Below are 26,029 nucleotides of genomic sequence, written 5' to 3'. Positions count from 1 at the left end.
TCACTATTCAATATTTATAATATGAAACAAAGATATACATATTTTGAAAAAACTAACCATATTGTGTTCTTCTTATAAGATGAAACAAATGCACACTATTTATGTTTCTACCATGCTTAAACTTTTATAAAACATGGAACAACAAAATTCAATAAATTAATGACAAAAGAAAATTTTGTAAGTTCCACCAAGGCTTTTAGGGGGAAAAAAGAAGCAAATAAAGTAATACAAAAATAACATTCTATGACACAAAGTATCCATCAAACAAAACTAAAATGGCAAACATGAGAATTAAAAAATAAAGATAAAAATAAAATCATAATAAATTTTTACAATTATTTTGAAAAGATATGGTCCCATCAAAGTATATTTTTGCGAGACAAACTTAGAAATTAATATACGGCTATTGCACAAGCCAATAGAGCAAACATAGTTGATTGGTATGTTACAGAGGTGGGCAGACTAGCAACATCTTTCCTAAAGAAAAGACCTTGATAAATAGGAAGGTTGATAAAAACTAGCAGACCACATAGAAGAATATGTAATGCAAATTTTTCCCAAACCAAAGTTTCCACATCTGCAATCACCCTCTTCAATCCGCTGACAAAACAAATGGCATTTAGCAATGCAAGTGTTGCTAAAATGGTAAACATTGGAGAAGAAGTACCAAACTCCATGACCTCTTGCTCATATCTCTGTGACACATCATCACCAGCCACTTTTGTTGTGATGACAAAGTTTGAATTTGTAAATCCCAGTCGTTTTAGGATATAGTCCAAGAAGCCAAAGAAGTAGGAAGTTGTTCTTTTATACAACCACATCCTTTGATCATTCCACCAACCCTTGAATGTGCCCCCAAACCAAACAAATTCTCCTAGGCTGTATGCACGATGGACAATGATGACAAATACAAATGCTAGGACCCATGAGTTTGTAATCTGTCAGTGCAAGAGCAAGATGATTATATTCTTAAAAAATAATTTAACAACAATAATAGGCAATTTCGCCTTAAGAAATAAAAGTCTCATACCTCTGGAAACAAGGATATGCCTCTAAGCAAGCATAGAGATGGCACAATAACATAGTATAATGTAGCTAAGCAATTTGCAGCCCATAGCAAATTCATACAGTAGGTAAGTTGAAGCTTTAGGGGAATCTTTTTATATCCAAGCACAAAAGGACAATGCCTAGAGGCAAATATATGAAAATCACCCTCAGACCATCTTTTGTGTTGTACAAGTGACTGTAGAAGAGTTGTGGGAGCAACTCCTAGGAAGCCCTTCCTTTCTGGAGTGAAATATATGGATCTCCAACCTCGACATTGCATAGCTATTCCTGTTAATACATCTTCTACTGCACAGTCATACTTCAAGCCAATCTGCAAATAAGTGTATAAGAGGTTCAAATGAATTGTACACACATCAGAAATAAGTATATAGGAGGTTCAAATGAATTGAACACACATAGAGACCTCTTTTCCCCATTGAGTGTTCTCTTCATAGCTACAACTTGCAAGGACCTTGCATGTCTCTTCTAGTACACTAGTACTATCCTCTACACTTCTATTGATCCATCTCTTCCAATCTGCCTTATATATCTTGCTATACTTTTGCCCAGAAAGAGTCTCTCTTCTGTGGAAGCACCCAGTACCAATATAGCAAGGCCCGCCATTCCCATCAAATCCTGGCATCTCCAACTTTGTTGTAATGTATACCACAGGTATAAATTTTGTTAAAATGTCTTCTCAAGTCAAGGTTACACATTTTCAATTCAACATATTGAAATCACTATAAGTTTTTTGATGCTTACCTCCATTAATACATTCAAGGAACTACTGTAAACATCATTTTTTGTAAGGTTCTCGAAGGCTTGTGGAAACTGTACAAAGCCAACTTCATTTCCCTTTTCTTCATCCATAAAAAAGCATAAAGCATCTCTAACTGACATTGAATTGTTTGAGTACATGTCGCAATCCACGTTAAGAATTATTGGACTGTTGCTTATCCTCGATGACACCCTTATCTAATATTTTTATTATTATGAAGAACGATTATGATTACAAAATACTTACAAAATAATAACATATGGATTTTATGGCAATTGAGAGTTGAGACTACAAAAAGAAAAAGAAAAAAAAAAAAAAAACTAGCTTGGTCAAGCATTTTATGGTATATGGCTTACCAATGCATTCATGGCTCCTGCCTTAAAATGGTGGTGGTATTGGGGTCTCTTTTCACGTGACAGGTATACTAAAGTAGGCAAAGTTTGTCCTTGAATGTCCACAGCCTCAGACTCTCTCCCATCAATAAGTATCTATAAATTAGTTAATATTAATTAACTAAGCCATGAAATAAATATTTTTAAAATATTCAAGTATATTGAATTCATGAGAAAAAAAAAAAGTATATATAGTATCTACTTGAAGAATTGTTTGATGGTCACGTCGGCTTGCAACAAATATCCACTCATTGAACCCCTTGTGTTCTTTGCATATTTCTTCGGATAATCGACCTAGTTTTGTGGTGTTTTCAATCCGTTTCTTCATGTCTTCGTATAACTTCTACATATAACATGAAACATGCATGATTTTATTCTTTAGCACACGTTTTTAATTAAATAACAAAGTAAAGAAGAAAATTTACAAGACATTTATCAACTTATTTTCAACCTAATCCCAAAATAGATACAAAACAAATAGATGACTTTGCAAATGACACGTATCAAAACGATTTAAAATAAGTATGACAATTTTCCTAGAAGTCTTTAGATGGGTTTATAATGACGGATTCTAAGCTTCTAATTGAAGGATAATATGAAAAGTTAAGTTGATAAATGATTGCATTTTTGGATGCTTTCATAAGTTTTGACACAGGTTAATGATTATAACATCGTATTTATATATAAAAGTAAGAACCTCATGAGTGCAAATATAAGGTTCTATCACAGAACATATTTTTTATTTATAATTCTCTCATTTGACATTCCATCTTATCTTTCGATTAGTTGTATCTATCAACATTCTTTGAAAGGGATAGAGGTATTATTCATTTAGCTTTCTATCCAGGTAAAGGTTTTTAATGAATTCATTCATTTAATCTTTTACCTAAGCAAAGATTTTAATTATTTTTAAAAAATTTATATTTATTCGTATTCAAAGGTAAATAATTTATTTCTTTAGTATTGATATTTTTGTTTTATAGAAGATAGAAATTTTATTCTAACTTAATCTAAATATATATATATATATATATATATGTGTGTGTGTGTGTGTGTGTGTGTGTGTGTGAAAACCCCCTTCTTGAAACTTGAACCCCGTCTTTGTCCCCTCATACCTTACAAGTACTTATACTTGTAGAGTGACCATAGCACCAAAGGTATGTAGTGGTTAGTGTTAATATTTTAATAAAAATTTTGGACAACTACTTAGAAGGGATGGATATTGTGGACCATAAATGGTTGCCAAAGTGCAAATGCCATGTGTGTGAACAAATGTTTTGACTGATAAAATACTTTCAAAATAAAAGGTGTCTAGCAAGTGTTTTCTCAAGTTGCCGACTAATAATTTGTTCTAACCGTTTATGCGCTTTGTCATTTGGGGTGTTAATTGAGTAGAAGATTGGATACTCTTCATTTAAATCTTTTACATTAGCAAATTTTCTAATCATTTGCTAATTATATTTAGGCTTTTTTTTTTTTTCTCTTATTCAGCAAAAAATAATATTATTTTATTTAATATTAATTTTTTTTGTTATGTGTTTTTAGATACATTTGCATTCATTTATGTATTATTTTTTGTTGGTGGTCTACTAAATTAACATAAAAGAAATTTAGTATGTTTTCTTTTTCTCACAAAAAGTGGGGAGGGAGGATTTAGATTTGGTTCTTCCTGGAAAAGTATATGGTTATTATTTAAGTTTAAATCAAAAAAAATTTATTTGAAATATAACACTCATGTTCAAGTTCAGTTGCTTTAGCAATGATTGAAACAAAAACTAGCAAAACACAAAAGCAAAATATACAAAATATTGTGCAATTACGTCAGTAAAAATAACCAAATATATGAATTCATTTAATAATATGTTCATAGTTCATACACTGAATTATATGAATTATTGATAATTCACAGTTCTATTTTTTCCTCTCTTTTTTTAATGACATATACTATATAATTAAGGGAAATGCTAACCGATGCCTTTAGGATAATGATTAACAATTCATTTAAAGAAAGTTTTATGGGGGAAAAAAAAAAGCAACAGTTTTTTTCATTTTCTATAAAAGTAGTGTCAAAATTTTCCTAAAATAGACTATTAACCGTTGTCCTAAGGACACTTGTTAGCATCACCTATTAATATCAAATATAATATGCGGAATAAGTATTAATTATACACAGTTGTAGGGATGCAATTTGGTGTCTAAGTCCAAGAAAAAAAAAAGAGTAGGCCCGAAGAGCCTAATACAATAAATTTGTAGAGAGTGGATTAGAAAACTAGATTCTAATGAGTTTAGATAACAATCATATTGGGTAAAGATGACAATAGAATAGAGATGAACTGATTTTATCTGAGGCAAATCATCCTCGGACACAATCTGAGGAGGTTGATTCTTGTATATATTTCTTTTGGCACTGATTACAAATCTTGTTCTTGATTCTCTCCTCTTTTTTCTCTCTCTTTCCTTCTCCCTTCTCTTCATGGTCCTCCCTCTATTTTATACTATCTTCCCTCTTTTATCTCTACCATCCACGTGTAGATCAGATTGCTAGTGTTGATCCTTGTCCCATCAGCACCTTCTTGAAGACTTTGGAAGTAGTTGTAAGGCTGAAAACTACTGTCCAAGTATCACTTCCTCATTAATGTGGCCAGAGAGTTAGCTACAGAGCATTCAATGTGGTGGTAACAGCTTTCTTTAAGATATTTCATAACTTTCCTTTGTCCTGTACTCTCACGATGTACATTCTTATCAACAGAATCTCCTAGAACGTTACTTCTGGATGGCAGACCATACCTTTTGACCTCTGCTTCACTCAACTGAGTAAGCATCCCTCTTCGGACCTCCTTCTCGAATAATCATAACCAGACTCCTTTCTTTATTCATCAATACCGATCTCAATGACAATGTTTACCTGTCCTTGGACCATTAAGCATCCTCGAACCGAGTCCACGGCCCAATATATACTACTAGGCCTATCATCCTAACAATAGCCGTGAAGAAAAGGGGGATTTCAATATTACCTCAAGTACCCCGCTTTCATCATACATCATTCCCGTCTGCATAGGTACCTTTTTTAGCTGCCCAACGCACGCTCCTGATGCTTCGGCACTCGAGATGCGCCTTTATTAAATTTCTGCAGCTCAATGTTTCCCATGTTCTACGGTGCGATGCAGATCCAATGGCCAGGGATTTTCTTGGAACTCTGGCGAGAATTTTCTCACTTGTCTCTCTCCCTGATACAAATATCACTTAAACCCCTCATTCCCTTCACTTTTGCACTTATAAATATCAAGAGCTAGTCCGAGGAGAGTTTCTTTCTACTCGTAAGTCTTTTCATCCCTTTTTACTTACTTTCTCTTTCTACTTTTCTTTACATAGTACCCTTTTCTCCTCAACACTCTCATTTCCCCTTCACCATCATAGTACCTTCAACCTTCTTTCATACATGGGTAGATTTGCTTACTTGGTGGACTCCGTGGAGGGTATAGAGAGTTTTAAAGCTCAATATAGAATCCCGCCAAGAGTCTCCATCAGGCATTGTAAGCAACGGGATTGACACATTGAAAGGCAAGAGGGAGAAGTGGTAATCCCAATTATTGCCTTTATGTAAGAAGGGATGAGAATCCTTATGGGCACAGTCACTAGGGATTACCTTAGGGCTCATAGATTAGCCCCTACCCAATGTGCCCCAAACATGTTTACGATTATGGGTAGTGTATATGCCCTTAATGAGAAAATGGGCTTAGATCTTACCCATCACGACGTCAACTGGATCTATAACTTCCACCACTTAAAAGGGCAGGGATATTACCTAAAAACTAGGTACCTCGAGTTTAGGCTCATCTCATGCCTCCCTAAATCCAACAAAGGCATGAATAAAGACTTTCTAATCATTTTTAGGGAGTGGCACGATGGCCTCCCCTGTCCAATTGGAGAGGGGAAACCAAGTGGGGTTGTACGTCTAGGTTTATTGCTTCTAAATCATCCTTTATTTTTCTTTTCCATACTTTGTACCCATCTTTCCTTGTCTGTGCTTGTAAATGAACTCTTTTTTTTTTTTTTTTTTTTGTTCTATTACTAACGATTTTTTATTTTCTTAATGGCTCTGCAGATAAGCACACCGCCAAACCAAACTTAAGCTTTATCAACAAGCAGAGTCTGGACAAAATACTCCAAGTCGAGGTGTTTGTCCACACAAACGGTCAATTAAGAGCGGCTAATCTGATCCTCGGCTACACTCCACTCTTATCCAGCTTTCAAGCACCGAAGTATGTGATAAAGGCAAAGGACTTGTATGTGCCTTCAATCAATGTCGTCGTCCCTCGTTTCTCAACCTAGGTCTAGGACCACAAGGTGTACTAAAGGTAGAACCACTCTTACAGTACAAGGCTAAGGACGAAGTGACCCCTTCACAGCTAGCCACCATAAAGGAAGAAGAAGAAGAAGAAAAAGAAAAAGATGTAGTTGAAGTGTCTGACTCCGAAGACGAGTTTGCCATCTTCAACTAGCCCCAATCTCCAGAGCCTTAGATCCACAATCCTAGCCACCTTCCTATGGCCCAAGTAAGTAGCATCCAAGAAGACACCAATGTTCCTAAAGCAATGGGGATACAGCACAAACCCAAGGCCGAACTTATGGAGGTGATGGAGTCTCAAGTTAGGGACAAGGTGCCCAAGGCGGTTGGTTAAGCCAAACACCCCTCTCTTCCCACTTTTTATGATCCTTAGCAAGAACTTGCAGATAAAAAGAGGAAACAAGAACAAAAGGGGAAGGATGTGATGGAAGAAGGCCGAAGTGTTCCTTCCAAGGAAAATGAGCCTCAAAATGGGGCCAAGGTAGCCAAGACTACCTAAACAAGATCCCTGAGTGATGGGGCACCTGGAGACAGAGGACGTGATCTCCGTACCAAGGTACCAAACTGGAATCCCTCTTGGTGTTAGATAGGTCCCCTCTCCTTGCGAACTCTTAATCAGGGATTGCCAACAGGGAAAGGCTGAGTACGTGGCAGACGCTGTAAAGCAAGCCCTACTACTACCCAATGACATGACCGATCTAAGACCATGAAGAAATATGAGGTGTTTCTAAGTCTGAAGAGATGCCTCGCTATAGTAAGTTGTTCAAGATAAATCTGTTATTTATTTATTTATTTATTTATTTTTACCCTAGCCTTTACTTACTTGCTAAGTTTCCTTTACTGGCTGTCCAAGCCACTTTCAAAGTCAAGGAGTTGGTGGATCTTTCTCACCGACAAATGAAGGATGAAGAGGGCAGGCAAATTCCTACTATCGAGGCCTTTAATGTGGCCGAAAAAAGGGTGAGAAAGTTAAATGCCCAGCTTACCAAGGCAGAAAGGGAGAAGAAAAGCGCTGAGGCGGCACTACAAGGGGCGGAGAGACAGGCTGAGACTCAGTGCAAGCAACTCCGCTAAGCCGAGAATGAGCTAGCTGCTACCAGGGAGCAAATCAAGCTACTAAAGAAGAAGCTAGAGGATGTTGAGAAAGTCAAGGATCAGGCCGAACAAGACGGTACGACATGGGGGTAGCTGAGACCGAGGAGGCCCTCAGGTCTGAAGTTTCGGGGGTATGTAGAGCATATTGCCTCCAGGTGTGGAATGAGACCCTCAACCTGACAGGGTTGAGCCTCCTTGGCACTTAGGAGAGCAGAAAATGTATACTACCCCCTGAAATTCGAGCATCAGGCTCCTCAGCCTCCTAGGATGATGTAGCCCCCAACGTTTCAAGCCCTATTGAAGGGGTTCTAACCAAGGACCCTCCTCCCCCCAGTAGTCCTAAAAAAGGGGCAGAGCAAACCAGCGCACCTAATAAGGAAAACAAATTCCCCAAGGAGGTCGCCCCCAAGATGTCAAAGCCCTTAGATGCACCCAATGATTCTTCCCAAGGAGGGGTGGTTTCTTAAAGCCACGAGTTGATTTTGACAACTTTCCCTATTCCTGCCAAGGAAGATCCCAAGGGCAAGGGTTTGGCATCCTCGGCAGCAGCAACCACCCAGCCTGCCAAGACTCTAAAGGACAAACTTGTAATAAAGATGAAGCCATGAGTTCTCTTTTTTTTTTTTTTTTTTAAACTGTTGTTTTTGTTCCTTGAACTTGTAATTCAGTTTGATCTTTTGTAAACAACCTGCCCTTCTCTAAGGCTCAGATCAATGATAATTATAAGTTTTCTTTCGTAATTGTGATATTTATATTGATCCTATCATAGTTTCTGCTTTACTTAACACTTAATTAACATGACAATGAGATATAGTTCCATTTGGTTATCTGCATAAGTGGTAGCATAGTTATCACACCTTCCTAATTAGCAATAGAACAAGTTAAACCTACTAAGTCCATAACCTTATCAAAGCATACCTTTAACTTCAAAAATATACACAATAACAAAGCATTCATCCACATCGGACTCCACTTAACCCCCCCCCCCCCCCACTTGTCTATAAGTCTAAAGGACTTGGGGGGACAATCAAATCTCAAACAAATAATAGATATATTTGATATACTTACAAATTCTTTAAGTGATGCTCACGAATGTCAATTTGTTCAAGTCACTATTATGAAGGTCCTTGCCATTCAGCATGAATGGTTCTATTTGAGACTTAAATAAATAATAAAAAGTATTAATTTACCTAAAGTATGTGGTTCGAGGAACTAGACATAACTAAGGTTCTGTTTAACACTTTGAGAAATGATAAAAAATATCAACTTACCCTAGGTATATAGTCCAAGGAGCCAGACATGACCAAGGTTCTACTTGATACTTAAGTAAAATGACATGAAATATTAATTTACCCAAAGTAAGTGGTCTGAGGAACCAAGCATAACTAAGGCTCTATTAAACACCTAGAAAAATGATATGAAGTATTGATTTACCCAAAGTATGTGGTCCGAGGAACCAAGTATAACTAAGGTTATGTTTAACACTTAAAGAAATGATAAAAAAAATATCAATTTACCAAAGGTATGTGGTCTGAGGAGCCAGGCATGTCCAAGCAACTGTTTGATACTTAAGTAAGATGACATGAAGTATTAATTTACCCAAAGTAGGTGGTCCAAGGAACCAAGCATAACTAAGGTTCTGTTTAACACTTAGAAAAATGATAATATATATATATATATATATATATATATATATATATATATATCAATTTACCCAAGGTATGTGGTCTGAGGAGCTGGGCATGACCAATGTTCTGTTTGATACTTAAGTAAGATGACATGAAGTATTAATTTACCCAAAGTAGGTGGTCTGAAAAACCAGGCATAACTAAGACTCTATTTAACACTTAGAAAAATGATATGAAGTATTAATTTACCCAAAGTATGTGGTCCGAGGAACCAAGTATAACTAAGGTTATGTTTAACACTTAGAGAAATGATAAAAAATATCAATTTACCAAAGGTATGTGGTCCGGGGAGCCAGACATGTCCAAGCAACTATTTGATACTTAAGTAAGATGGCATGAAGTATTAATTTACCCAAAGTAGGTGGTCCAAGGAACTAGGCATAACTAAGGTTCTGTTTAACACTTAGAAAAATGATTAAAAAAATATTAATTTATCCAAGGTATGTGATCCGAGGAGCCAGGCATGTCCAAGGTTCTGTTTGATACTTAAGTAAGAAATGTAACGCATAATGTGATAAATGATAAATGATAGAAAAGACTTTCATGAATAATAATATCTTCGTAGGTTATTTACATTCCAGGGGTGTGATATGACATTTTCATCTAAATCTTCAAGATAATATACCCCTATTCTAGCTACCGAGGTGATGCGATATGGCCCTTCTCAGTTAGGCCCTAAATTTCCCTATGTTGGGTTCTTTGCAGTACCCACAACCTTTCTTAATACTAAATCTCCAGGCACTAGTAGCATTAACTTCACATTTGAGTCGTACCCTTGTTTGAGCTTGTGCTGATAATAGGCTAATTGAACCATGGCATTTTCCCTTCTTTCTTCAATCAAATCTAAGCTCTTCTCTAATAGTCCATCATTGTTGCTTGGAGTGAAAAAGCTCGTCCTCAATGTTGGGAATCCGGTCTCGAGAGGAATTACAGTCTCGGCCCCATAAATCATTGAAAAAGGTGTCTCCCCTGTGGATCTGCGAGGTGTAGTCCAATATGTCCAAAGGATGTGTGGCAGCTCTTTCACCCATCTTCCCTTCGCATCATCCAACCTCTTCTTGAGTCCATTCACTATGACCTTATTAACAACCTTGGCATGTCCGTTCTCCTGTAGATAAGCCGGCGTGGAATACCTGTTCGTAATGCCTAGGTTACAGCAATACCTCCTGAAGGCTTTGCTATCAAACTAAAGGTCGTTGTTCGAGATGAGGGTACGAGGAATCCCAAACCGGGTGACAATGTTTTCTAAACAAACCTCTTGGCATCTAAGTCCCTAATATTTTCCAATAGTTCAGCTTCAACCTATTTAGTGAAATAATCTGTGTTGACTAGCAGTCATCTTTTATTCCCTACTGCTTTAAGGAAAGGCCCTACAATATCCGAGCCTCATTAAGCAAAAGGCCAAGGGCTGGACAGAGGATTGAGGATGCCCTCTAGCTGATGAATGTTTAGAGCAAACCTCTGACATTGGTCGCACTTCTTCACGTACTCTTATGTTTCCTTCTGCATATTCGGCCACCAATATCCTTGGGTAAGGGCCCTGTGAGATAAGGATCTGCCTCCTGTGTAGCTTCCACAAATCCCTTCATGTAACTCTTCTAGGAATAATTCTACTACCTCAGGGTGTATGAATAGCAGATATTGTCCAGAAAAAGAGCGCTTGTATAGCTTTTGGTCCTCGGACAGCCAAAATCGAGAAGCCTTTCTACGTACTTTATCAGTCTCGGACTTCCCCTCGGGCAAGATATCTTCTTTAAGGAATAGCATAATGGGGTCCATCCAACTAGGTCCCACTTTGATCTGATGAATATGGACCATCTTTCCCTTAATCTCGGTAGGCTTACACAAGTCTTCAATAAGGATAACCCGAGGTAAACTCTGTGCCGGGGATGTTGTGAGAGTGGCCAGAGAGTCAGCATGGGTATTTTTACTTCTAGGGATTTGCAATAAGGTGAAAGACTCAAACCCAGACTGCAAGTGTCTAACCTTACCCAAATACTCTTGCATCCTCAGATCTCTGGCTTCTAACTCTCCTTCTACTTGGCCTACAACCGATCTCGAATTTGAGAACAACTCCACTATTTTTCCTTCCATTTTCTGCACCATAGTCATCCCTACCAATGGAGCCTCATACTCAGCTTCATTATTTGTGGTCGAAAATCTCAATCTTTAGGATTTTTCAATAATGATCATCTTAGGAAAAATTATGACTAGCCCCACTCTAGATCCTCTTTGATTTGCTGCACCATCAACGTATACCCTCCAGGACAAAGGCTCTTGCAAGAAGACCATGCCAACTGATTTTTCATCCATGTTCTGCTTCTCAACTTTCTCCTCCAATAGAGATTCAGTAAACTCAGCCACCAAATTAGCGAGGACCTGTCCCTTAACAGAGGTGCAAGGCATGTACCTAACATAAAAAGCCCCTAAGATTATACCCCATTTGGCAATACTTCCTATGTAATCAGCGCTTCGAAGTAATGATTTGAGCAGAAGTTGGGTTAAGACAACAATTGTGTGGGATTGGAAGTAGCGGGAGAGCTTACGTGTAGTATGCACCACTGCTAAAATGGCATTTTCCATTGGTAGGTAACGAATCTCTACTTCATGCAATGACTTACTCATGTAGTAAACTAGCCTCTATACACCACTGTCAACCCATATCAACACCAAACTCACGGCATGGGAAGCCATGGTAATGTAAGCAAACAAAACCTCATCCTCTTTGGGTCTGGACATAACAGGTGGCTGAGAAAGGTACTCCTTAAGCTACTGAAAGGCCAAAACACACTTATTCAACAATTGGAAAAAAGGTCTACACCTGTCTGCGGACCGAGAGATAAATCGATTCAAGGCGGTAATCATTCTTGTCAACTTCTGGATTTCTTTAGGATTCCGAGGTGGCTGTAAACTATTAATTGCCTTAACTTAATTAGAGTTGACCTCAATTCCACAATAAGTGACCATATAGCCTAGAAATTTACCTGATCCTACACCAAATGAGCACTTGGAAGCATTGAGGAGCAGTTTGTGCTTCCTTAGTATTTCAAAAATATACCCGAGGTCTCCCACGTGCTTAGACACCACCTTACTCTTTACCACCATATCATCTATATAAACCTCAATATTTTTACCTAGTTATGGCTCGAACATCTTGGTCATCATCCTCTGATAGATAGACCCTGCATTTTTTAAACCAAAAGGCATCACTTTGTAGTGGTAATTTCTAGTAGGAGTGACAAAAATTGCCTTCTCCTAATCACCCAGAGCCAGTGGTATTTGGTGGTATCCCTAGAAGGCATCTAAAAAGATCATCAGAGGATGGCCTATAGTCGCATCCACCAGCTGGTCTATCTGAAGCATGGGGAAAGGATCCTTTGGACAGGACTTATTCAAATCTGTGAAGTCCACACATACTTGCCACTTTCCACTCCTCTTTTTCACCACTACAGCATTAGCAAGTCACTTAGGGTATAACACCTCTTTAATAGCCCTGGCCTGCTTAAGTTTGATCACCTCCTCCTTGACAGCCTCAGAATGCTCTTTAGATGAGTGATAAGGTGGTTGCTTTCTAGGGATAACAACCGGGCTTATATTCAGATGATGGAAAATGAAGCTTTAATCCACCCTAGAAGCTTCATAAGAACTCCATGTGTGGGAGTCAAATTTGAATAATACCCGAGCCCAAGTATTAGAAGAGGATCCCGGACTCCCTGAGTATTGTTTAAGGAGATTAGGCTTGGTCTACCGCAACTAAGTAGGCTATTTAAAGACCAAGTGATACACAGGGCGTGAATCCTGCAATTCACACACACACACACTTACAATCGAGAATATGTGAATTGATCAATAAGAGAACAACAGGGCAGACAAATATAATGAAGGAAATAACAAAGTATTTGCTTGGGATCCTTAAATCCGTGGAAAATGTTTCATTAATAAATTTCTTTTTAGTTGTGGATTACAACGAGCTCACCAAGGATTAATGCAAGGTTCAAATAAGCTCAAAAATTGAAAACTTAGATGACTCTTTTAAGTCTCCAAGACTTGCAAAGTTTGAATCCTTTTGAATCCGAGCATATGCTATAGTGGCTGTTTCTGGGATACCGGGAGGTATTCCCCTGTTTTCTTTGAGTTTTACAGAGCTTGTTACTGATTCTATTTGTTCTCTAGTTTTTTCCCAAGATGCCCCAACGTTCCCTGCTCTCCCCCTTTTTATAGTGTCATATTAGGGTTTTGGGGTACCGTTAATTCTTTCCCCTTGGCCCCTTTAGGTATCAGAGCCCCCTTTGTTCTTCTCAGCTCCTCTGACTACTACCTTCCTCATTTTTCATAGCTTCCTCCTTTTGATGTTCCTTTCTTTGAAAGTGCCTCATTGACCTTCTACTCTAAGCTCCTTTTGCCTTCCAAGTCTCTTTTTGTCCGTCTTCCCTTTCTTAAGCTTAACCCCTCTTTGACGCTCCTTCCTTTTGTCATTTTTCCCAGTAAGTGAGATCTTTTTTTCTGGGGAAACCAAAGGTTTTCCCAGTCATTTCCTTTTGTGGGTTTCCCTCTTTCTTTCTTTTTTTAGGTTCCCAATACTCCGACTCCCTATCTCTGAGCTGTTACTGTACAAATCTTTAGGCTTCACATCATATTACTGCTTCAAGAAGAAGGCCCATCCATTTCTTGTTTCTCGGGACCTTCTTAGTTGTCTTAGTCCTTCTTTAGCCGTGCTGTACATCCAGAGGTCCTAGGAAATCCTCGATGTCCTCAGGTCTTAGTGGGCTGAACGTTTCTCCGTTCCCTTTTTTTTTATATATGGACTCCTTACCCTCTATTGGGCCTCAGGTCCATAGTTCTCTCTTTCTTTATGGCTTCAATCTTTCTCTTCCTTTCCAATTCTTTTATTTCCCATGTATTAGGTCCAATGTATCGTTCCCTTGGGCCTTTTATCATTTTTCCTATATAGATATATTTTGGACCTCAACATTTAGCCCCCCAAGCTCGTGGGTCGCCTGCGGCCCACACATGAGTAACGTGGAGTTTGAGTTCCTGTGAGATTTCCATCTTTATTCTTCCAAGATCCTAACTTCCTTGACTTTGGAGTGCCCTGGTCTTCTGGGCACGTTGTTATTCTCTTCCTCTTCATACGGGTCGTGGCAGTGAACCTCTCCCTCTTATATATTTCTTTTTTATTTCTCTTCTCTCTTTTTTTTTTTTTCAAGATAGTGGGAAAGAAAAAAAAACTCCCCCCCCCCACTTTCCTCGTTTCCTGTAACTTCCCATTAAAAACTACGAATAACTTTCTTCCTTGAAATTAAATTTTTGCAACTAGCGCGTCTTTCCATACATTGTCTTCCCTAACTTCCTTTTGTGCCATTATTGCAGTTGCTTTGCACATATATATTTCTTTGACTTCCTCTCTCTCTCTCTCTCTCTCTCTCTCTCTCTCTCTCTCTCTCTCTCTCTCTCAAGCTTATCTCTCTTCTTAGCTAACTGTTTTCTTCCTCTTCTTTCTCTTTTTTTCTTTTACATCTCCGTGCTTGTCCTTCCCCAGCCTCTCTATTCCCTATACGCCTTCTGCTACGATGGCTTCCTCTTCATCTCGAAAAAGGAGAGAGCGCACTCCAGCCCGTCCGAAGGCGAGAACTCTTCTAGCTTTGCGCCGGGCGAATCACAGGGGGTTACAGAGCGTCCGGCCTTCCCTTTACGGGACCCATGGTACACTCCTAGCCTGTTCTTTCCTAGGACATCTCACGGTGAGGACCCTCCATCTTCTCATGTTTGGGTGCTCTCTGGTGAGGCTGGTTTCGCTAGTTCTGCTCAATTACCAGACCCAAGAAAGATTTTAGATCTTTAGATCAAGCAGGGATCTCGTGAGGCGGTCCCTATCTTCTTTAATTTTGTCCTTGGAGGATCTCTGGTTGGCCCATCTGGGTAGATAAAGAGCTTTCTAATGGTGAGTTCGTGGATTGCCTAGAGCACACCGGGATCCTGAAGGCCGTGGTAATTTCTAAGAACCTCGAGGGTTTCAGGGATGCAAAGGGTCTTAGGCACCTGATACATCATTGGTGTCCTTCCCTTCATACCTTTTCCTTTTCTGTTGGTGAGCTTACGATTACTTTTGGAGGATATGGTCAACAACTTCCTTCATCCAGTGTTTAGGGATGAGAATCCTTTTACCATCAATCTTTCTGACGAGGATCTCGAGGTGGAAGATGGACTATATGCTCATTTTGGTGGGTGTGGTGCCTCTCCTGGCGGGAAACCGGCCAGAATGGGTAAATGGGTGATGAATCTTTCGCGGGAGAAAGACAAGGAAATTAGGCGAGCTGGGTTTCTGGCGCTCTAGCTTAGTAAATTCCTATTTAGTGAGTTCCCCGGGTACAGGGTCAAAGTTGCTTTCTTCCCTTTGGCAACGAGATGGCTCAAGGTGTTCGATATCCTCTAGCTCCCATGTTTTTGGGTCACGTTTATACTCAACTAAATCTGCTCCACGGAGACGGGGTTGAAGGTGACTCTTGTTACGTGATCACTTCGTCCCTCCACTGTGCCATCCTCCAGGTATTTATGCGGGATCGTTCTTCAATCACTTTAGCTAAATGTAGGAATTTGAAATTTGTGAAAGGTAAATTCAAAGGATCCCCTGATGTAGTGAAAGGCTTATGTGGTAGTTCCACTAATAGTCACCCCATCGTCTTTCGCTGGGCTAGTTTGAAAGGTGGTGGTCTTAACCTGGTTGAACTATTTGATCAGACAGGTCACTTGAAATGGCAATCTCCCCGAAAGTATGATCACGGGTTTGCTTATGATTTTGTGTTAGCTTCTTTTCTTAATTCTCTAGGAAATACCTTTGATTTGCGTCCAGGTGATGAGAGCAGTCTAGCTTACTTGGCCTACATTAGTCCTTCATGGCTTCCGGTGCCCTCCTCAAGTGGCCTTAGGTATACCCACTATTCAGCACACCGAGTGCTCCGGCAATTTGGTTTTGATCAAGATATCCCTCCTGTGTTCAAGGATGTGGTACCTTCCCACCCCTTTCTAGATCTGCTCCTGAGAGCTTAGGCTTTCTTGCATTAGTCACGCAGAAGTCCTCAGTTTATGGTGCCTAACTTTCAAAGGGGATTCTTTGCCTTTGGTGGTTTTACAGGATATTGGAGAAGGGTGCAGGAGTCTTTTGCTGATTATGTGGGTTCTGGCAAGATTGGGAGAGTGCCTCGCCCTGCTATTCTTTCTGCTCCGACATCCAATAGGCACCTATCCCTCCCTACTACTGGTATTGTGTCTGCCGCCGTGAGCAGTAAGACAGGGTTTGCGGAGTGGTATGCACACAGAGGTGGTTGGGTATGTTATGCTCAAGATTTTCCGAACGAGTGGCCCGGACGTGACCTTGTGGTTGGTGCTTCCTCTAGAGTGTCAATTAAAAGAAGGGTAGTAGAGGCGATTGGAGTTGCTACTCCCATAAGTAAGGGCAAAGAGAGAAAGATTAAGTAGGAGAATGTTAGGCGGGCTGAGCTCGAAGAAGGTGTTGAAGGTGTCGAGGCGGGCCATGCAAGCAAGAAGAGAAAAACTGCGAGGTCCCAGAAACAATTGGTAATCTTTGAGGAACCTGAGAGAGCGAGTTCCCTTGCAACAAGAATAGAAGTGGGACATTCTGTAGCTCCTAAGTCCCGTGTGAAGACTAAGGTAAAGTCCTCTCTCTCTCCAGTTCCTGTGAGTTCTCCAGCCTAAGGTTCTTTAGGACCTTTTGATTCCATGTCCCAATCTCTTCTAGGACCCTCTAGGCATACTCGTAGTAGACAAAAGACCATTGGAGGTTCTGTAGAGAGAGAGAGAGAAGGGCAAGGCCTCTTTCCTTCTTCCCTCCCCATTTTCGTTGTCATTATTTAAGTACCTATCTTTTTCCTTTTAGCTGATACTTGACCATTTTTCCTTCTTGCAGTCCAAGCGTAAATTAGACCCTAAGAAGGGCAAGAGTCAATCATCTAGAGATGATGTGGTGCGCCCCTCCTCATACTTTTCTCTATTTCTTCCTCTTTTTCATGTCGTATACTTATATTTAGAATCAGAAGGTTCCGAAGGTGTGTGCTGATTCTTTTACTATGCTATCTTCTCCTTTCTCCTTTTGTGCTCTTCCTTTGCCTTTTCCTCATGGTGAAGCCCCAAGCGATCTTCCCTTCTTTTAGCCATTTTGCTAAGGTTTCTTCACCCTTTCTTGAACATGTTGTGTGCCCTTTTATAAAGTCCTCCAAGAAATCAGGAAAGCGAGAAGGGGAAGTGCCCCCATAAGAAGCCGACACAAGTGTTCTCCTTTCTCCTTATCCCCCTTTTTGTCTCTTTCTTCCCTAGGCTCCTTTTTTTTTTTTTTTTTTTTGAATTATGCTTGTTCATTTAGGTGTTGGCACAGGTGCTGGGGGTCCTCAACTTACGGCTCCCGAGGCGCCTGTGGGTTATGCTCAGGTTACTAGCTCTCAGGCAAGGACTTTTCAAGCTGTCCAAAAGATTGGGAGTTCTCTAGCACCCGTAAGTGGAGATGTTTCGATGGGAGATACTTCGGAGGTTGTTGCTTCGAATTCTGCCTTGGGGCTTTCTACTTTCCTGCCCCGTTTTGATCTTCTGGAGCTCAACAATCTTCCTACAAGTCATTTTCACCTCTTCGAGGCTTCCTATGTCAACTTCTTGCACTTTTTTGTGCCTGTGGAGGGTTTGCCATTGTTGGAGGGGCTGTTCAAGGTTCATGGAGACTTCACTAGTGGCTTTAGGGGAGGTGTGTTTTTGGGCAACATCCTAATGAAGCTGCTGTGTGCTGTGCTGATCTCCCTGAGGAATTCCTCCCTTGACTCTTTATCTAAGGAGAAGCTCTTGGGGTGGAGAGGGGTGGTGCAGGATCTTCTAGAAGCCAAATTCAACCTTTCCTTCCTGCTGGTCCGCTTGCGTTCGCTTACTCATATGCTATATCAGAAGTGGGTTTCTTGGAGTATAGATGTTGAGATTGCTACCGTCAAGGAGGCTTTAGCCCGTGCTCACAAGGTTTTGCAGGATTTGAAGGCTAAAAGGCAAAGGGTTCTACCTCCTTCAGCTGCCCCTACCATTTCCCCAGATGTTTCCTTGCTGACTGGCCTCCTCCCTTAGCCTTTTACCCCTTAGTTCAAATACATTTTGTATAACGCTTGCTTTTCTTAGACATTGTTTCTAGCTTCTCTCCCTTCTTTTTCGTATGGATTCTACACTTGTATTGCTTCTTTTGAATTGCTTCCATTTCTTGATAGCATATGGGTTTTTTTTTTTGTTCCCTTTTTTTTTACATTGTCTCGCTGCTTTTTTTATATATATGTATTGAGTCCTGGACCATAGTTCTTGCGGGTTTTACCGTAGGGGCTGGACTAGGTACCTTGGTGGTTACTTTACTGCTCCAGTGCTGAATTGGGTTCCTCCTAACAAAATTCTTTCAGGATGTCCCTAAATCATAAGCTAGGTAGGTTGTTTTTTTTTTTTAACCAAATACTAGGCTAACTACCCTGGGGTGTTATATATATATTTTTTACCCGCGGTCCTAGGCCATGTATTTTTGGATTAATTGGGGTATGGGTCCTGGATCGTATGCCAAAGTCTTTGCATCAGTCCAAGTATCCTCCCGCCAAGTTTGCCCATGTTCAGACTTTTACAATATTTAGTCTGGCCATAGTTTTAAAGAGATAGAAAAAAGCTTCATTGAATTCAAGACATAGTTTTCCCATTTTAGAGAACACAAAATAGTACACAAAACAGTTTCCTGGGTAATGCTGTTTAAGAATGATTCATGATAAAGTTAAAAAAAAAAAAAAAGATAAGAACAAAAAAGGGAAAATACTTGGTGGAGTGAGAGTCGCTTCTTTAAGCAGTGCCCAGGCCTAAGTTTAGACAAGGACCCCGATGAACTGAGGGTTCGTTTTCTTACGCCTAGTACTGTTTCAGCCACTTCCCGTTTATGGGTTCTATTAGGACTGTTCCAGCTTCCTTCGAGAGATAGTAATACCCACTATCATGAGCTTCTCTAATGATGTAAGGCCGTTCCCATTTTGGGACGAATTTGGAGGGTCTTGGGAGGTTTCTTCTCACATGTTCTGCAGTCCTCAGTTCCAACTGTCCTTCAGTGAAGGCCCTTGGGCATACTGCCTGTGCGTATGCCCTAGTCATTTTTTGCTGGTACATTTGGCTTCTCCTCCTAGCCAATTCTCTTTGTTCCTCTACCCCTTCCAGATCCGCCGATCTCTTTTTGTTGCTTGTGTCTTTAGTGTTCTCTTGGTTTTCTTCAAGTACTACCCTTGGCGTAGGGATGACTAATTCCACAGGGCTGATGGCTTCTGTCCCATAGACCAGGGAGAATGGTGAGAATTCTGTGGTTGTTTTTACGGAGCTCTTGCATGCCCAGAGTATGTTTGTTAAATGGTCACTCCATTTTCCACCATACTCATGCTTTATCTTTTTAAGGATTTTCAGTATCACCCTATTAGTGGCCTCGGCCTGGCCGTTTCCCTGTGGGTAGTATGGTGTTGACCTTCCATGCTTGATGCTGTATGCCTCGGTCAGGCTCTTCATATCCTTGTTTATGAACGGGGTCCCATTGTCGTTGATCAATCTTTTGGGGATCTCGAACCTTGTAATAATATGTTCTCGAATGAAGTTTGCCACAGCTGCCCCCGTGGCCTTCTTTAGAGGGATGGTTTCTACCCACTTTGTAAAGTACTCGGTGGCCACTAGGATCTATATGTAACCGCTGGAATGAGGGTTTATAGGTCCTATGAGGTCAAGCCCCCAAGTGTGGAAGGGCTATGGCGTTATCATGACTTGCAGTACATTTGGGTGAGTATGAATTGCATCTCCGAGTATTTGGTAGGCATGGCAAGTTTTAACTAGTTCCTTAGTGTCCCTCTTCATTGTTGGCCAATAATACCCCAGTAGTAACAGCTGCTTGTGAAGTCTTCTTTTCCATTGGTGACTTCCATAATCACCAGAATGGACTTCTCTAACTACTTCTCTGGCCTGCTTTGGCCCCAGGCATCTCAGGGGGTCCCCATTGTACCCCTTTTTGAATAAGACCCTACTTTGTAAGAAGTACCTCACCATGAGTTTCTTGAGCCTGTGGGCTAAAGTCCTATCGACTGGTAGGATCCCTTGAGCCAAGTACTCCATGAGTGGAGTCCTCCAATCTTCCATGATAAAAACAGCGTAGCTTTCCTCTTTGTCTATCAAAAGTTGACATTTTTGGCACTTTTCCTGTATAGTTGCTGCCTCTTTGCTCATGCTGGGCTAATAGTACCCCATGCACTGCATTCTTCTGTATAGACTAATCTTTTCTACAACCCTACAGGCTTGGCTATGCAGTTCTTCTAATCTCAGCCTCCCTTCTTTTTTGATGATACACCTTGATAGGATCCCTGCGGGTAGTCTCCTGTATAGTTCCCCTTCTATCATGGTGTAGTCTTTTAACTTCTTGATGCTCCCCTCGCGTCCTGGCCCTTTGATTTTTTCTTTGACCACTTTTCTCCAGTCTTGCTGCTCTAGTTCTTCAGAGAACATCCTTCGGAGGACTTTTATGATAGAGTGTTCTCGCCTGCTGACCCTTATCAAGGTGCTTTTTCCTTAACAGACATTTGGGATCCCAAGGTGGCTAGTGCGTCGACGAACCTATTTTCGCTCCTCTAGGTGTACTCGATGTTGATGGTTTGGAATTCCTGCTCCAGCCTTTGTGCCCAGGTCCTATAGGTAGCCAAACTTTGTTCCCTTAATGCAAAATCGTCTTTTACTTAAGAAACTACCAGATTGGAATCTCCCAAAACTCTCATGTGCTTTACCCCTATAGCGAGTGCTATGGTCAGCCCAGTCAGATATGCCTCTTATTCAACAGCGTTGTTCGAGCAAAAGAACCCTAGTTCGAAAGATAGGGGTAGGGTATCCCCATCCTCGCAACTTAATACAATTCTCAGTCTGTTTGAGATTATTGTGGCTGATCCATCAAACCTCATTGTCCACTTCTTCGCTAGGAGTTCTACCACTGCTACCTCCCTGGAAATTTCCTCACTTAGGGAACATTCCTTACTCCCGAGGAACTGGGCCAGCAGGTCTGCTATGGCTTCGTTTTTAATAGCCTTGGGGGTTCTAATGCCTATGTCGTACTGAGAGAGCAAAACCAACCATTGCGCCGTCCTTCCTGTCAAAAGGGGCTGATGGAGAAGTGTCCTTATAGGGTGAGACTTAGTAACCAAAAGGATCTTATGGGCCGAGAAATAGCGCTTCAGCCTTTGAGACGCATAGATAACCACGAGGCAGGCTTTCTTAATTCTGGGGTACCTGGTTTCAGCATCCTTAAGTGTCCGACTTACATAGTAAACGGGTTGCTCGTTCCCCTCATCATCCTCTTGCGCTAGTAGGGCCCCTATAGCTTGGGAGTTTGATGCCAAATATAGCAACAGGGGCCGCCCGCGTAACAGTGGTTGGAGGGTGGGCAGGCAGTTCGTGATCTGTTGGATCCTCCGGAAGGCTTCTTGCTGTTCAGCTCCCCAAGTAAACCCTGTCCCCTTTTTCAACAATTTGGATAAACCACTTATGACTAAAGCTAGTCCTAGTATAAACCTTCTGATGTAAGAGACCCTCCCTAAGAAGCTTTTGAGTTCCCTTACAATTGTAGGCCTCCTTATTATGGCAATGGCCATGGCTTTTGCTGGATCCACACTTATGCCTTTACGGTGTACCAGGAACCCAAGGAACTTCCCAGCAGACACCCCAAAAGCACACTTCATGGGGTTCATGCGTGGCTTGTACTTCCTGCATCTCTCAAATACTTGTTCAAGTACCTGGAGCTGTCCTGTCCTAGTTTTTTATTTCACCACAATATCATCCACATAATCTTCCATTTCCTTGTGAATCATGTCATGGAAGATGGCCATCATGGTTCACTAGTACATGGCCCCTGCATTTTTTAGGCCAAAAGGCATCACAGTGTAATAAAAATTCCCTATTAGGGTTCTGAATGCCGTCTTTTCTACATCTTTAGCAGCCATACGAATTTTGTTGTACCCGCTGTATCCATCCATAAATGAGAACATAGAGCTTCCTGCGGCCGAATCCACGAGGAGGTCGATATTAGGTAGAGGGAACTCATCTTTTGGGCACGCCTTGTTTAGGTTGCAGAAGTCCACACAGCAGCGGATTTGGCCATTCTTTTTCCTTACGAGCATTATGTTGGAAAGCCACTTAGGGTGTTGGATGGGTTTGACAAATCCGGTTGCTAGTAGCTTCTTAACTTCTTGGGTTATCTGAGCTTCTACATTAGTGTGAAAGACCCTTGTTGACTGGACTACTGGTTTAACTCCTGGATCCATATTGAGGGAGTGGACCACTAGTTTTTCTGGATCTAGACCAAGCATCTCCTCATAGGTCCATGCAAACACATCCATGTACTTTTGGAGCAGGGCTACCAGTCACTCCTTTTCTTGCGTTGCCAGCTGACTGCTGATGAAAACAGGCTTTTGAGATCCCGTCTTAGTTCCCAAGTTTATTTCTGTTAGTTCTTTCTCGGGCTATATTTGGTTCTCCTGAACTGGCTCCTTAGGGATTTCTTCTTGGGTTACTACACCATCTGGCGATCCGAGACCCTCCTGCATAGCGCATTCAGGCCCCGAGCATCTTCACAAGCGGTAAATTACCTTTCCGCCAAGTTCTCGTACTACAACACATTTCCTGGATCCCGAGGATATGGGCTCCCTTTTTTGTCTCTTTCTTTCTAAAAGGTCCCTCAGATCATGAGTACTACCCCCTTCTTCTTCTTCCAAGACAAGTGCTCCTAAAGTTCCTAGCGTGGGGCTCTCGTCGTCTGGCTCTAACTCATCATAGAACATAGTCTCCACGAAGTTCACCTCTCCTTGGCTGAAAGGATTACGATTGGCAAGGATCCTCACGAGCTTCCCATTCAATCTTCCCTTAACATATTGGTGATATGTGGAGGGTATAAGACGGTGTTTGTGGAGCCCTGGGCATCCCAGCAGTACATGGTAGGACACCTCTGAATTGATCACATGGAATCTTGTCAGGGCCACTATTGGCCCCACCCTTAGAGCTAGCTGGACATATCCTTCTGTTGATTTTGCTGATCCTCCAAATCTTGTTATCTCCATGGGGGCCCCTAGTATCCTTCTGATCGTGAGGCCCACGGCTTCCAAGGTACTCAAAGCGATGAGGTTGAGCGACGCTCCTGTGTCCACTAATGCCCTTTTGACCTGGACGCCATTTATAGGGGCCATTAGGTAAAGGGGTCTGCGGTGGTCTAGATGCTCAACCTCCATGTCTTCATCAGTAAAGGTTATTGTGTTGGTTGTTTCTAGGTAAGCTTGACTGGCATGAGATTCTGCTGTAAAACACTTCATTCCTGAATCTACTGCTATGCTTATGAGGGACTCTATGGCCACCCTTCTTGCCTCCGGTCCAAATCCTAATTGGTTAAATAGTGATTTGAACTTAGGGTTTTTCTGGAGGGTTTTGACTGTGTTTGGATGGAAGGATCCTTCAGATTCCTCTGCTTCTACTGGGTTATCATGAATTACCACAGCCACCACCCCTTTTCCTTTGTGGTTGAGTAAAGGGTTTCTTTACACCTCTGGCTCCTTTTGGGTGAGTTCTAGAGTTCCTTCCTTTAGCTTCTTATGAAAGAGTCTACGGAGAGTCCATCAGTCTTTGGTGGAATGCTTGACATAATTATGAATTCTACAGAACAAGGGGTTCTTTCTCTCTTCTTCAGTTGGCATCCGGGACACGGTGAATGGCTTGACCACCCCATCTCCAATCCACTTATCCAAGACCTGGTTTAATTGTTCTATGGTGCATGGGATCACCAGGGGTTCCTTAAATGTTTTCTCGTCAGGTTTCTTCCTTTTTTCTCCCACGGATGCTGTCATGGCCTGTGGTACTGGCACCCTCTTTGTCCTCATAGTCTGTGCTATTCTCCTAGTTCTCTGTAGCAAATCAGCGAACTGAGTTATACATAGGTTTTCAAGATTGAGCCTGTAATCAAAGAGCTTATTGGATATGCAAGTTTCCACGAGCTCTTTTTCCTCATGGTCTCCGTAGCGATCTAGAGACACGTCTTCAAATCTCTTAATGAACTGGACAGGATCTTCCCCTGGCCTTTGTCGTACCATTTGAAGGCTTTGAAAGGTGACATTGTCCTCTCCTGGGTAATACTTCGCGCAGAACCTTTCCATCATTTTGTCCCAAGTTCTAATAAACCCAGGCTTCAGCATGGTGTACCACGTGTACACTTTGTCCACTAGGGATTTAGCAAACTCCTGTAGACACAGCTCGCGGTCTCCTGCGTAGGGGCCCATGGTATGTATAAACCTGCTCACATATTCAACAGCGCTTCTACTTCTTCCGTCAAAAGGATGGAACTTCAGGGGTTCATATCCTTTGGGATATGGTTTGCCGAGGAGCTTTGGCGAGAATGGGGGATCTCGAGAAAATTGCTTGGGAATCCTTGAGAGCTTTTCCCTTTCCTGTTCCAACAGTGCCTTAACATCTGCCAGCATCAAGTACTGGGGGTTGGTTCCCCCTCCTACTACTGATCCCTCTTCTGGCCGAGCTCTATCCTGGTTAACCACAAGGGGAACGTTATCCCTGATTTCTTGTGTCTTGCCTTCTTTAAGGAGATGGATCTTATGCTACAAATCCCTCATCATTTCCGCCATTCGAGTCATAGGGTCTGGCTCCTACCCTGTGTGCCTTTGTCCTAATACAACCTCCTGTTCTACCGGGGGTGCCTTATTCCTTCATCTGGAGGCCACCTCATTTTCTCCTACGGGTTCAGATGTCGTTGGCGGTGCATTGGTGCCTTTGTTGTTCCTTGCTCTTAGAGCCATGCTCTGTGGAGGGTTTGTTTCTTCCCCCTCCTTTTCCCAATCCCCAGTGAAGTCACCCAAATGTGGGAATCAAATTTGAATAATACCCGAGCCCAAGTATTAGAAGAGGATCCCGGACTCCTTGAGTATTGTTTAAGGAGATTGGGCTTGGTCTACCGCAGCTAAGTAGGCTGTTTAAAGACCAAGTGATACACAAGGCGTGACTCCTGCAATTCATACACACTTACAATCGAGAATATGTGAATTGATCAATAAGAGAACATTAGGGCAGACAAATATAATGAAGGAAATAACAAAGTATTTGTTCGGGATCCTTAAATCCGTGGAAAATGTTTCATTAATAAATTTCTTTTTAGTTGTGGATTACAACGAGCTCACCAAGGATTAATGCAAGGTTCAAATAAGCTAAAAAATTGCAGACTTAGATGACCCTTTTAAGTCTCCAAGACTTGCAAAGTTTGAATCCTTTTGAATCCGAGCATATGCTATAGTGGCTATTTCTGGGATACTGGGAGGTATTCCCCTGTTTTCTTTGAGTTTTACAAATCTTGTTACTAATTCTATCTGTTCTCTAGTTTTTTCCCAAGATGCCCCAACGTTGGCTGCTCTCCCCCTTTTTATAGTGTCACATTAGGGTTTCAGGGTACCGTTGATTCTTTTCCCTTGGCCCCTCCTAAGTATTAGAGCCCCCTCTGTTCTTCTCAACTCCTCTGACTACTGCCTTCCTAATTTTTCATAGCTTCCTCCTTTTGATGTTCCTTTCTTTGAGAGTGCCTCGCTGACCTTCTACTCTGAGATCCTTTTGCCTT

At 41.3% G+C, this 26,029-nt stretch overlaps 1 protein-coding gene across 4 annotated transcripts in view; it reads right to left on the bottom strand.

Annotated features, from left to right (window-relative positions):
* Positions 1-285: 285 nt before the first annotated feature.
* Positions 286-26,029, bottom strand: part of LOC142633958 (cellulose synthase-like protein E6) — a 32,207-nt gene continuing 6,463 nt past the window's right edge. The window contains exons 3-8 of one of the 4 annotated variants that reach the window (XM_075808217.1): positions 2,420-2,560; positions 2,182-2,313; positions 1,810-2,022; positions 1,472-1,696; positions 1,031-1,378; positions 286-938 (exon numbers count right to left, since the gene is read on the bottom strand). In XM_075808217.1, the coding sequence (XP_075664332.1) occupies positions 393-938; positions 1,031-1,378; positions 1,472-1,696; positions 1,810-2,022; positions 2,182-2,313; positions 2,420-2,560 (1,605 nt within the window). In that variant the 3' untranslated portion in view covers positions 286-392. The remainder of the gene's footprint in view (positions 939-1,030; positions 1,379-1,471; positions 1,697-1,809; positions 2,023-2,181; positions 2,314-2,419; positions 2,561-26,029) is intronic. The other 3 variants (XM_075808222.1, XM_075808218.1, XM_075808223.1) reach the window with 3 other exon arrangements.

The sequence above is a fragment of the Castanea sativa genome, chromosome 5 (genome assembly GCF_040712315.1).
Source record: "Castanea sativa cultivar Marrone di Chiusa Pesio chromosome 5, ASM4071231v1".
In the NCBI taxonomy this organism is placed as follows: domain Eukaryota; kingdom Viridiplantae; phylum Streptophyta; class Magnoliopsida; order Fagales; family Fagaceae; genus Castanea; species Castanea sativa.
Note: the sequence above shows the minus strand (reverse complement) of the source record. Positions and strands in the feature narration are given on the sequence as shown.